Raw genomic sequence first — 13182 nt, 5'->3', positions numbered from 1 at the left:
GACCAATGATTAATTGAGACTCACACGTTCACTAGATGCTCATTAGACAAAAATCATCACCTTCAGGCAGGAACTTAAAATCCCTCCAACAATTATTCTTCTCCTGCATCCTTTTCACTGTGTGTGTGTGTGTGTGTTTGTGTGTGTTCGGTGTGTTGTTGGCAGTCTCAGTGGAAACACTTTGTCTCAGTGGAGACATCTGGAGAGACTTACTGGCTACTGTAGGTGGAACAAACCTCACACACATCACACAAAGAGCCTCTTGTGTTTGTGTGTGTTTGTGTCTTTGTGTGTGTTTGTGTGTCTGAGTGTGGAAACTGAACGTCAGACAGAAACGACAGCTGTGTCTTTTTTGTCTCACCTGCTCTTTACACTTATATCAGTTACTGTAAAAGTCGATGTCTTCTTCACACGTCAGAGCTGCACCGGAGGAAGCATTTTCATTTGATTCATTAAAAACTTGTCGTAGTAAAGAAACAGAAGAAGAGTAGAAGTATCTCTCGTCCAGACGGAAATATCTCTAAACTACTGGATTGATTACTACGAAATTCATAGAGTAAATAATCACGTTTTCACTGAACTTGTTTTCAGACGTCAAACATGCAGCAGAAGTTCTGATGTCACAGAAATATCACATGTTCATAAACAAACATTTAAACCCTGAAAAAAGATCAGAAAACACATCAGAAAATGTGTTTTTACTTTATTTAATCCAAAACATTTGCATTTCAACTTTTTGCATTCATTTCGTTTTCTAATTTACATTATTTAACATATGATATGTGCATATATTCTATATATACAGAGTATTTACTTTAACCACACAGCAGCGGACGAGCAGTAATGAAAGGACAAAAAAATACAACATAGAAATTAAATTGACGACACAGGAAAGTTTCCCACTGGTCTGTGTGTCGTGTGTGTCGCTGCTCTGTGATCTCGGCAGATAAGATGTTTCATGAACTTTATTCTGTCTCTTCCTGTGATTCCTCACTCCAGGGACCTTCAGGGGCCAAACCCTCTGCTGCAGGACTCCTGGTTCTCTGGAGACAGATGTTAGGACTCTGACTCAGTGTGTGGACTCGTTGTTCGATGCTGCAGGATGAGTCAGACGCCTCCTGATGGAACCGTGTGACGGATACGAATCCAAAGTCAAGAGCTTCAAACTCTTTACACAGTTTAATCCAGAAGTTTCTTTATATACAAGATTAAATAGGAACAAATTCCTCGTTGAGTAAATTTGTTTACACTTTTAATTAGAGACACACAATAACACATCAGAATATGTCCACCACGTCAACACAGATCACACACACACACACACACAGATCACAGATCACAGATCACACACACACACACACACAGATCACAGATCACACACACACACACATCATGATCACGGTCCACTGCTGCACAGTCGGACTCACCTGGTTAATAGCTGCAGTGTGTGTTTGGGGGGTGCATGCGGCGACAGTGCCAACATGGCTGCAGACTGAGTGCGTGTGTGTATGGTGGGTTTGGTGCCCACAGGGGCGTGCACGGTGTCGGGGGGCGTGTGCATGAGGGAGGTGGTAACCTTTGACCCTGAGCTGAGCGGTGTCCAGGTCTTTGAAGTTGTTGTTGATGATGATGATGTTGCTGTATTGTTGGTTGTGACATCTGTTGCCATGGTAACATCATCTGCTGGTATTGATGCGGCTGTGGAGGCAGAAGCTTGTAGATGCTTCCTCCTCCTCCTCCGTAACTCTCCTGTGTGTCCTCGTCCTCTCTCTCAGGCCTGCGTTCTCGGATGTTGAAGAGCGTTGCATCATCACCACAGTTCTGAGGGAGCACCTGCAGGTGGAGGGTGGAGACGACCTGGGGGGGGCGAGGCAGGAAGGAGAGAGGGATGAGGTGAGGAGTCAGGGAGGGAGGCTCGTTCTTATCCTCCCGCCTGTTTGACGTCTCTCCCGTCTCATCACCGTCCTCTCCTCCTCCTCCTCCTCCTCCTCCCTCTCCTCTGGATTCATCCTCAGCAGCATCTCCACTCCTCTCGGGTTCAGGCCCCCCGTTGGCGGAGCTGCTGCTGCTGCTGGAGCTGGAGGAGCTGGACTCTGCCTCTGACTCTTCGTCCTCGACCTCTGGACCGGAGTCTTCGGCCGAGGAGCTGGACTCGCCGGCGTCCCCGCGCCATGACACGGTGCTGGACTTGTGGTTGTAGCAGGCGGCACAGCGAACCAGGCTGAGGGGTTCAGGGCTGGATCTGGTCTGAACACAGAGTTAAGTACAGTCACTCACACTGGTAATCAAGACAACTGTATGTTTCATTTAAGGAAACAATTTAAAAGTTTGAGTTTTATCTTTACAGGACTTTTTAGAGTGAAATTCAGAATATTAATGTATTTTTATAACTGCGTCACCAGGTTCTGTGCAGCCGTCAGCAGGCTGCAAAGTGAAAAGCGGAGGAAAGTGGAATTTGATTATTAGATCTAAAATTATTTTATGAAATGATAAATAAAAATAAATAAATAAAATGATTTATAATTTGAATAAAAGTTCTGTGGAAAGGTGATTATTTAAATGTTTAAAATGTTCCTGCAGGAGTTTCATTTATCTACTGAGACAGAACAGCAGTTTAATAAAACCTGTGGTGTCTCACGTCTCATTAGATCATTTCTAACCTAACGGTTTGTTTACAGGTTGTCATGTGGAATAATAATAATAATATGAACAGTTACCTTCAGTTGTGTGGTTGTGTCTGCAGACTGATCGTCAGTCGAGTCTCTGGACTCCGACATGAGTCCTGTAGTTTTCTCTGTTCACACAAAACAATGGATGGTTGTTAGTATTTTTCCATCAGGACCCAGTGGTTATTAGTTTATTTAATTTATTAGTTTATTTAATGATTCCACACAGACTCACCTCCACCTCTGATTGCTTCACTCATTCTTTCCTCACATCGCTGCTCTGTTACCGAAAGAAACACAAACTTAAAGCCGCTCTTCTTTGAACACAGGAGGAAATTGTGCAATAAAAAACAACAATTTAGTTACTTTGCTAAATTAACTGAGGTGAGATTGTGAGTCTCAGCTAAAAAGTAGAAATGAATAAACTACCAGCGATAAGTCGACTGCACCTGAACCTCAACAACTTTTCAAAAAGAGGAAAGAGAATAAACAAGGCCCGACGACCCCCCCCCCCAAAAAAAACACACAAATTGAAAATCAAATGAATCAATAATGAGAATAATTCTTCGTTGCAGCTCTAAAAACTGTAACCATGGTTTCTTTAAACTCTTTGTAATGTCTGATAAAAACTCCCCAGAGTAAATTTCATATTTTATTGTCAACTGATACAGAAACACTAAATTGTAAATATATAAAACTTACATACTTGTTCTTTCACGTTCTCATCTTCAGCTCCAGGAAACTGGGTTTATTTCAACAGCTGCTTCAGGAACCGGCTTCTGTTCTGGAAAATCAAGAGTCATGAGTGTGTCTCCTTTATAACACTGGGAGTTATCATTAAAACACACACACACCCTCTGTAAACACACTCCAGGATCATGCTCCTTGCCCAACTCCCACCTGTTGAATCAGTAATTACAACATTTCGTTTATTCTACTGTAATTTCATTATCTCTAATTGTCTTATTGTGTGTCTTTGACAAATGAAACGTTTGTGCTTGTGCTAATAGTCAACACAAAGACACACACACACACACACACACACAACCACAGGTTCACTCAACTTTAAAACATGATTTTATTCAGAGGAAGAAACACACGTCACTTTGTGCAGAGACACTTAAGGCATGAAAATCTCTGCTGGTTCAACAGAGTTTAAACAGGCTGTGGATCAATAAGAACTTCCGGACAAAGATAAGATTCATTGGACATTTGGAGAAAGAAGTTTGACAACACGCGAAATATCTTCATGTTTAATATGAAGTGAAAAACCAGCAGCTGAGTTCAACATAAAGACAAGAAAAGTTAACACTAATTAAAACATGTGTTAGACTCTGATAAAACCCGGACAGATTATGGATTATATGCTGGATAAAGAAGAGTCGCTTCACTCTTCTCTTGCCAAGAAAACAAATTGATTTTTAAAAAACTAAATCACTCATTTAAAGACAAGATTTTGTCAGAGATAAATAGTTAAGCTGCTGTCAAGTCAAAATCATAAAGAGGCACATGAAGAACCACAATCACAAACAAAAGCATTTGTACAATTTTCTTCAAAAGTTCGGACAAATATTTAGAAACAGATTTTTACTTCAAACTCTTGGTTGTGTTTTCATCCGTTTCTCTAAAAAATCAATTTGTGATATTCAGTTTTAAAATCTCCTGTCGGAGCATTTAACTATAAAACCCACCTGACGCTTCAGTGAACCGGCAGCAGCTTCGGGCTGAAGCGTCTGGAAAAACACGTCTTCACAGTATTTCTTTTAGAATAAGTCAAGAAAAATACAGGATCCACAGTTTGAATATGTTCACAGCAAATACTGGAAACACGCGTTTTGGTTAAAGTTATACGAGAGAATAAAATATAAGGCTGCAGCAAATCCAAACGCATCACTTCAGGGAAAACATCAACATCTGGATTGTTTAAAAACCTTCATCAACTTCAGAGACAAAATATTCAAATAAAAAAAAAAAAAAGAGTTCAACTTTAAAGTGCAAAACAACATCTACACACTGTAAATGGAGGGAAAGTTACTGTGAGGTTATCGATGATGTATTCAACTTATTATTCTCAGTGTTTGGCACCAGAAGTGAAACCAACTGCTGATTCTCACGTGGGTTTCAGATACGACAGCTGTGGTCAAACCTTTGTCTTTAAGGGTAAATAAAATACACAAAGCGTCATATGAGTTTTGGCCCAGACGAGGAGGAGTTAACTGTCCCGTGAGAACATGACATGTAAGGATTTATAGGTGAAGGAGCTGGAGACACAGAAACAGGATCCTTCAAACGTTCAGCTGAGCAGTAACCACATAATGATTCTGTGTTTGATTGGTTCCTTTTACGCCTGTTTGCTTTGCGTTCAGATGACGACATTCGCGAGTGTTTGAACAGTGAAACATGTCACAAGACTTTTGGAGGAGATTCATCGGGACAGAGATTCACACAACTTTGTTTGTCCGTCTTTCACCGCTTAGAAGAAATGAGTTCTAATATAAACAACTTTTAAAAGTGTCCAGGTTGTGGAAAAAGTCCTCTGCTCGTTCTGTTGAATCTTTAAATTGTTCAACCACTTCTCTCCTGGAAAGGTTATAATTATACAGCTCTGGAAAAAAAGTCAAAGTTATAAATATTGTGTTAAAATAAAATATATGGACAATATTTCTCCCACATTCCAAATTCAAATCCATCAGTTCTAAGACAAATCTGGAGAGGACTCATCATTTTTTCGGGACTTGAAAATGTAAAGAATTTATATTATAAAAGTGTTATTACAATAATTCATCAAATCTGTATTTACAAAGTTCATAACTGGATTTTGCAGAATTTTTCCAGATCATATATGATCAAAAAAATCCATTGGAGAAGTCTCTCAGGAATTATTTTCATTTACTTCACAGCCTTTCAACACCAAAGCTTTTCTCATTAATGTTTTGATCTAGAAGGCTTTAGTAAATAATGTGATTGACCTATAATAGTTTCTTCAACTCTTCAGCTGTGGACACTGATTCCTCCAGCGTCACAGTTGTAGAAATACTTTCCACGGTTGTTTGTTTTGGCAGAGGAAAGTAAAGCTCCCGGCAGAAAGCGACACACGAAGATAACAAATCTGCAAACGGCCTCATCTGAAATCTGAGAATCCCTTTTCACTCAATCATCCACTTACGTTAAGCACTTTGTCAAAATGACCCCGAGAGCTCAGCACACTTGAGAAATGAGCAAACAAAAACAAAAAAGGCGACAAGTTCCCACAAAACCACCAGATACAGAAACGTGCTTCAGAAATAAACTGAAGTCATAAAGGTCATTTTACAGTAAATATTTTTTCTGTTTTATTTGTATGCGTTTGCTTAATATGCAGTGAGTTGAGCTTCCAGGGCCACCGTACTTCTCTCTCTCTTCAGGGTCATGTTTGGGTGGAATCATCTCTACAAGGCTAAATAATCACTGAGGAAATACACACGTGAAAAGGCAGTAACTTGCAACACATTCACAATGACAGCGCGGGGGAAGAAAAACACAACCCAGCAGAAACAAAAACCAGGAGAAGGTGCAAACTCCTCAAAGGAAGCGGCGCTGCAGATTGAAGCAAAGTCCGGTCTTCCTCCTCACGCCAGAAGAAGAGCAAACCTCTGTTCTTGCAGCTAAACCTCGGAGAAGGTCGTCTTCTGGAGAATAGAACAAAGTTTATCGATCTTTGCATTTAAGCAAACGTTGGCATCTGAAGACCTGAACTCCTCGGCTCTGTGTCTCCAAGCTGCTCCAGGATCCTGTAGAGACTCAGTGCATCTGTCTGGTTCATCTCTTCGCTCTGTTGCACCAGACCTCACCACCTCAAAGCTGTCAGGAAGGGGGACGGAGTTTTTGTGGAATATGTGGAAAAAGCAGAAAATACTGTAGAAGAAGATGCTTCTGTGACACGGTTGCTGATTTAAAAACTATCTGTACATTCTTGGGTCAATTTAAAAACTGTGAAACATCCGACTCTGGCTTCTAAACTGTCCAGAAAACAGGATGTCACAGTTATTCGTGTATTTATACTCTTCCAGGGAGTCATCATTTGGTTGCTGGGCTTAACCGCAGATAATATAACTGCACTTTTCTTTCACTTGTTGATTCACATAGTTTTTTTTTTCCAGGATTCCAGCTTCACAGTCGTTATGAACTGTGAATGTGGCGACGTGTTGATTCGTCTGTAAGTCTCTCCAGTGTGTTCAGTTTAATTTCAAGGCTTGAGGGAAAAGTGACCCATGATTCCAAAGTGCACGTGTGACAAAAGAAGAACTTTCCTTCGAGGCCAGTTCATCCTCACTTCGATGGAGATGCTGTCACTATCTCCGCCGTGACTGACGTTAAACTGGTCAGAGTCCAGAGCTCAGCGGGTTCTGGTGGACGTCAGGTTTTCAGATGGACAAGTCAGTGTCTGTGTCGGTGGCTGTGTTCTTCGGGCTCGTGCTGCCTCCTCTCTCCTCGGGAATGGAGGACGGGTCGCCGTTAGGACTCGACAGAAAACCTGCAACACGTCCACATTCAAGTCAGATTCAAGTCCTCTTTATTTTTAATCTGTTCAAAATGACATGGATGTGTGTGTTTCCATTCAACTACTTTAGAGTGAACAGGCTGTGGTTGTTTGCCTCCTTCACACGGTGATGTTTCTTAAAGCCTCTCGTTGTTTTCTACTACATTAAATTGTCGTTTCCCCAAAACTTACTGGGAAATAATTAAGAATTTACAGGACCCATAGAAGGAAATGTCATTTACTGTAAGTGCACAATAAAAAACGTGTCTTACGCTCAGTATCGTAAACAGAGCTGTCGGAGCACGTCCGGTTCCTGCGCTGCGTTGACCTTTGACCTCCACTCACGTACTCCTTCAGCACACCTGACCTGGGAAATGAAGACGGAGATAAAGTTTGTATCTGTGAAAACTTTTTTACAGCTATGAAATTCTTTGCTTTGATGTGATATCAAAACTTTATTTCATCATCTTCAACATGTGACACAAAAGCTTTTTATTGAAACATCTGCTTCCTGTGACTGAAAACTCACAATTTGAACAAATCCAGTTCATTAGTCTTGTTTGGTGCTAAACACCAGTTTTTAAAGGTCGCTTTGTTATTCACAGTGTTGCAATGCTGCCCTCTAGAGGCTACGGTTGAAAATAATTTAGGGATTCATTTAGTTGATTTAAAGTTTAAATCAACAGATATTGATTTTATCGTGGATTTAATTTGGGGATGATCCTGCTTTGTCTCCTCTTAAATTGTTAAAAAATGTTTTCTGTTTTTTAAATAGTATTTTTTATTAAACATCCTTATAATTTCTGGGTTTCTTGTTTGTTTGCTTTTGATCCAGTTGAGTAAAGCATCTTCATCTTTGTTAGAAAACAACAAGAGAAATAAAGTTATTATTTCTAATGGACACAAAGTCTGAACTCACCTGTCGAAGCTGTAAGTTCCAGGGTGACTGACCGACCTCTTCATCTGTTCACAGACAAGAGAAGAGTAAAACTGTGTTTACACTCCTGCACCTCTGAAGCTTGTAAGATTGTCTTTCCTTGTAGACTTAATGGATTTATCTGACGTTACTAAGTGTTGTTACCTTTTCAGGAGGTCGGAGGTCAGGCATCAAACTCTGGTTGGCCAGAGTCATACACTCCTCCAAGGTCCTGATGAACGTAGCACAGGTCGCACTGAGGAGAGACGCCTGGAGAAAGAGAGAGAGAATATTAATCATCTGCATCAGTCACACAAACGTACGAGTCGTCTCTGAAAAAATCATAAGATAACTTGTCAGAAGAAGGTAGAAAATATTATGAAACATTAAAAAAATTCCCATCACGTCTTGTTTCCTATGATCAAAAGTCCGAAGTCCAATGATTGTCAAAATATTTCCCTTTTATTCATTGTTATTGGGACTAAATCTGTTGGAGTGACAACTCAATACATTTTCTGCCAATTGACTAATCAATTCATTGTTTCAGCTGCAGAGTCCATGGCACTGTCCTGTTATTAACGTTTCTGCCTTTATGAGAATAAAAGATAAATGTGACAAACGATCAAGATAAATGTTTGTGTCGTTTACCTCAGAAGTGTCTGTTGGCTCTGTGTCAGTGCTGTGCTGTGATTGGATGGTCTGGACTTGCTGGACGAGCAGGTCGCAGTACAGACGAAGTTCAGACATCTTCGTCTTCAGACAGTCGGGACCTTGGGAAATTAAGTTTTTTATTAAACTCTCAAGGATAAATTAATGAACGTGTCATTTTCAATTTCTCCCGGAACTAAATGAGTAACTTGTAGTTTAAAGACATATGATATACATGTTTTTATTACATTTAAGACTTTTTTTAAACCTGGGACCTGATTTCAATTTCAATTTAAGACTAAATACCACATTTAAATTAAACTGATGAATTCTAATAACTTCCTCTTAACTTGGCATTTATCGCCCTCATCAGGTCAAATATTTGGTGCAGCCTAAAAGAGCCACTAACATGGATTTACTACTATTTGTCATCACTTGGTCTGTTCCAAGTTTTTAAGACTGAATATCACTTTAACACAGAAAAGTGTAATAAGCCACAACTGATACACGTCATCATTAATGTTATATTCAGCTCCTTGGTCAAAAATCATCACTTTTTCAAAGCAGACGTGACAAATGGTTTAAAACCCGACATGGCAGACGACAGACAGCGTGTTTACCTCTGTGTTTGTGAGTGTCCAGTGTTCCAGCTTTAGACGAACCCAACGCCACCAGCCATCTTTGTCTCTCTGCAGCATTCACCGCTCTGACGTAGAAATGCTGCTCGCCGGGGATGATCAACTCCAGACGTGTGGAGTCTGTTGAATGAACTGAAACGCAGAAAGGTTTGATGGATGTGTTTATCTTAATGTGAGTAAAGGGATATGAAGGAAATCACGTATATATCTGGTATTTTGAGCAGTGGCCCGACCTTTAATCTCACACATGGACATCTTGATGGATCCTTTGCTTCCTTTACCAACGTCGTCCTCGCTGTCGTAGTAGGAGATGACTCCGTTCTCCAGGACGAACCAGCGGGGCTGCCAGCCTGAGGACAGACGGCCAGCGTGAGATGAGGAAACTCACTGGGTGCAGATGTGTGTGTGTGTGTAGATTGTCGAGACAAAATTAACAACACAAAGTCTGTAGACAGGCTGTAGATGAAGATGGACGACTTGACAACTTCCCAAAACTGAAGCCAAGACGCCTTGACTGCATCCTCCAGCCCTCCTCCTCCACGTTAGCAGACGGGACATGTAACAACCACAAAATCTAGCTACACATCAACATTTAGAAGGTTTTTTGGGAGGGATCAAGTTATCATGTCAACACTTGTTTTCTACACACATGTACGTTTCTACATGTATGTTTACATTAGGTCATACTTTACAGGATAAGTGAGTATTTGTGGGTTACATAACCTTTGTTTTGAAATCATTTGAATCTGTTGGTGTTTGATGCTGAAGCTAATGATGAATACAAACTATGTATGAATGTAAATTACTATAAAAATAACACCGGTGACGCAGCTACAGGACAAGTGACGTCCTTTAATGTTGATGTTAACTTGTTAGCTTTGGTGCTAAAGCTTCAGTTTGCTAGCTTAGCGTGCTAGCTGTTAGCTAACTGACACAAACCACCATCGTCCGTCATTAGATCCCCGGTGTCACCACAAGACAGAACAGACAGTGAGTTAAAACACGTATCACAGACACACACAGACACACACACACACACAGAACTCACCCGTCATGTAGTTCGTCCATTTGTGCAGGATCCCCTCCATTGTTTACCATCGGCTAACGTAGCCTGTTAGCTAACTAGCTCCGGGGCTGCACGGGCTAACAGCCGCTTCTGGGTCCCTCGTTAGGAATCGACCTTCATCCCGAGCCGCTGTTTCTGTGAAGCTGTGCGAAGAGGCCGAGGTTCGATGGAGCGGGTTTGTGTCATTGTGCCGCTGAGCGATTCACAGACGAGTCACAGACGAGTCACAGACAAACACAGGAGACTTGTCAACAAACAGCAGCTGGGTACGGAAGACGAGTGAGGCCAAAAGAATGCAAACAGTCTCAAGAAAGTTACACATAACACCAGCAACTTTACTCAAGTATTTGTACTCAAGTACTTGTACTTTACATTAGTATTTACATTTACTGATGATACACACTCCACTACATTTATTTACGGAGGCTCTGAGGAGCAAAACAAAATATAAAACACATTTAAAACCAATAATATTCAATTATTTTAGAGTATAGGACAGGATGGTGAATATATTGTACGTTTGAAGGTCTTCTGCACAAATTAAGTTACCAACTGCCAGTAGATGTTAATAAGTGTTATAGGACATGATTCCAGTTGTGCACCGTAGCGTCAGTAAGTGTTTTGACCTCTGGAAAATCATAAAAAACTGAAAACAGTTGACTGAACAGCTACACATCCTACAGAGCAAAATATGTTTTGGCCCAGATTTGATGTCATCGTTGTTTTCCTTCTTGTTTGCTACTTGTGCCTTAGAATTTCCCTCAGGGGACAAATAAAGTTGCTTTAAATTTGAATTTCTTTTGGGATATGTGGGCCACGTTTCCACCTCTTGCCTGAAGTGGCCCACATCCGTATGCTGTCTGGGAAAACTATTTTAGAAAACAAAAAACACAATCTATACTTTAAAAAATACAGTAACATTTAAAATGTCTGGATTACACTGCAGGGGCCAACTGTTTTAAAATGGCATGGATTAACATAGATAATCTAAAGCTCAACTCTTTCTTAAAAATCCTTTTTAGGAAATTTGTTTTGAATCTCACTTTATTTTACCTCTTGCTTTAGTGGATTTATTTGCTTTAAATTAAATGTTACTAACAGTATTTATTCCAAAGCTATTTAGCTAATTTTACTGTTTGTGTTTTCTTGGTGTATTAGAAAGTTTTGTTTATTTTCTGAGCTCGGCTTCATGGTAAACAAGGTTTGTACCTCTATGTATTCCTTATGTTAAAATTAAGGTTGAATGAATTTCACAAAGTCATACACATATAAAAATGGTCATCGACTCCAGGTCTGGAAAGTGAAGCCAAAGCTTAAGTGCCTGAAACATGGGCTGAATTTTTATAGGTTATCTTCCATAAATTTAAAGTTTGAAACAATGACTGCACCAGACCAGACGGGAACAAGTCAAGACACAAATACGTAAAACAAATAAAGAGATTTCCATAGTTCTTAATCTCTCTTTATTGCATTAGAACATACATTTCTCATATATATCTATATATATATTTTATAAACGTGAATTTGTACACTACAATCTTTTATTGTAACATGTTAGAAAATACTCGTAACGCTCCAAAAACATAGCACTAAAAACAGTTACCAAACAATGATTAGTACATTTCCTCGTTTTTGTTTTTGTTTTGGCCACCAAGAACGGAAAAAACAAGATGGCGGAGATGAGAGCGTCGATCGGGAGGAGAGGAGAGGACCACGGTCGGAGACGGGCAGTTGGGCGGCTGCAGTTTTTTAGTGGCAGACGTTTTATTGTTAAGCGGGGACGTCAGATGAGGGGGGAGGGTCTAAAAGAACAGCTGAAAAGAGGAGGGGGAATATGATGGGGGGGAGCGTGAATAGCGGTGAGTGTCAAAGCAAAGGCCCATGGGAAGTCTGCGTCACTTGTAACCACGTAAATTACAAACGGAGACGTGGGGCCTGGTGGCAAAGGATAAAAAAACTTAAAACTAAACTTGAGTGAAAACTTGAAGCTAGAGAGTTACATTTTCAACATAACACGGTTTAGCCAGATAACACAAATCTTAAGGCTTAAATCACCAATATTCTTATTAAAGAATAAGTTAGACGAGTGTTTTTATTAGAACCGCTCATCCCACCTCCGCAGCTTTCAGCTCCTCCCTTTAATTTAGCGGGGTTAAGAGCCTGAAAGTAACAGTTTACCAGCAGCTGCTCTCGGGCCACAAACTCACGCTGTTCAATGCTCCCTGCTCAGCTCAGAAGTTTAATATTTTAGCAGCAACATGATTTTCTCGCGAGTTGTTGGAAGAAATAACTAGTTACCGCTCAGAATTTAGTCAAGTATTTACAAGAGAGCTGGTGCAACTCAATCCAGATGTTGAACAAGATGCAGTGAAGAGGAGAGCAGCAGGGAGGATGGAGGAAGAGTTCATGAAAGCAGAGAGATTCGGCAGGTAGTTGTGACCAGCTCGGGAACAGATGGAGCAGAGAGATGGGGTGTAACACACAACACACAACACACACACACACAGCGAGGATAAAACTAGCAACACAACAACTAGCGCTGCGGGGAGGCAAGTGCAGCGGTGGGCAGATGTTCTGACAGGTGGAAGGGGGAGGAAGAGAACAAGGAGACATGAGGCGTCAAGGAACGTCCCACCATCAACCAGTCCCGGGCAGTGACAGTCCTCTACTGGTTTATCAGAGGAGGAGAGAAGTGATGCAACACTTTGTATCATCACACAACGATTGTC

The 13182-nt window shown here is 40.7% G+C and overlaps 2 protein-coding genes across 3 annotated transcripts; both read right to left on the bottom strand.

The window, feature by feature from the left end:
• Positions 1-789: 789 nt before the first annotated feature.
• Positions 790-3625, bottom strand: LOC118119071. 2 transcript variants are annotated; one of them, XM_035172750.2, is made up of 4 exons: positions 3369-3625; positions 2902-2946; positions 2718-2794; positions 790-2247 (listed from the first exon to the last, which is right to left on the bottom strand). In XM_035172750.2, exons 2-4 carry the CDS (start codon positions 2924-2926, stop codon positions 1432-1434), a joined length of 918 nt encoding a protein of 305 aa, XP_035028641.2. In that variant the 5' UTR covers positions 2927-2946; positions 3369-3625; the 3' UTR covers positions 790-1431. The 2 variants fall into 2 exon arrangements, with proteins under 2 accessions (XP_035028641.2, XP_035028640.2); XM_035172749.2 differs by having other exon boundaries at positions 3373-3625.
• Positions 3626-3725: 100 nt separating this feature from the next.
• On the bottom strand, positions 3726-10754 carry plekha3 (pleckstrin homology domain containing, family A (phosphoinositide binding specific) member 3). The gene is made up of 8 exons (XM_035172751.2): positions 10436-10754; positions 9621-9737; positions 9370-9519; positions 8750-8871; positions 8267-8371; positions 8105-8148; positions 7458-7552; positions 3726-7179 (listed from the first exon to the last, which is right to left on the bottom strand). Exons 1-8 carry the CDS (start codon positions 10473-10475, stop codon positions 7070-7072), a joined length of 783 nt encoding a protein of 260 aa, XP_035028642.1. The 5' UTR covers positions 10476-10754; the 3' UTR covers positions 3726-7069.
• Between the last annotated feature and the right edge of the window lie 2428 nt (positions 10755-13182).

The sequence above is a fragment of the Hippoglossus stenolepis genome, chromosome 12 (genome assembly GCF_022539355.2).
Source record: "Hippoglossus stenolepis isolate QCI-W04-F060 chromosome 12, HSTE1.2, whole genome shotgun sequence".
In the NCBI taxonomy this organism is placed as follows: Eukaryota; Metazoa; Chordata; class Actinopteri; order Pleuronectiformes; family Pleuronectidae; genus Hippoglossus; species Hippoglossus stenolepis.
This window is presented reverse-complemented; position numbering and strand designations above follow the sequence as displayed.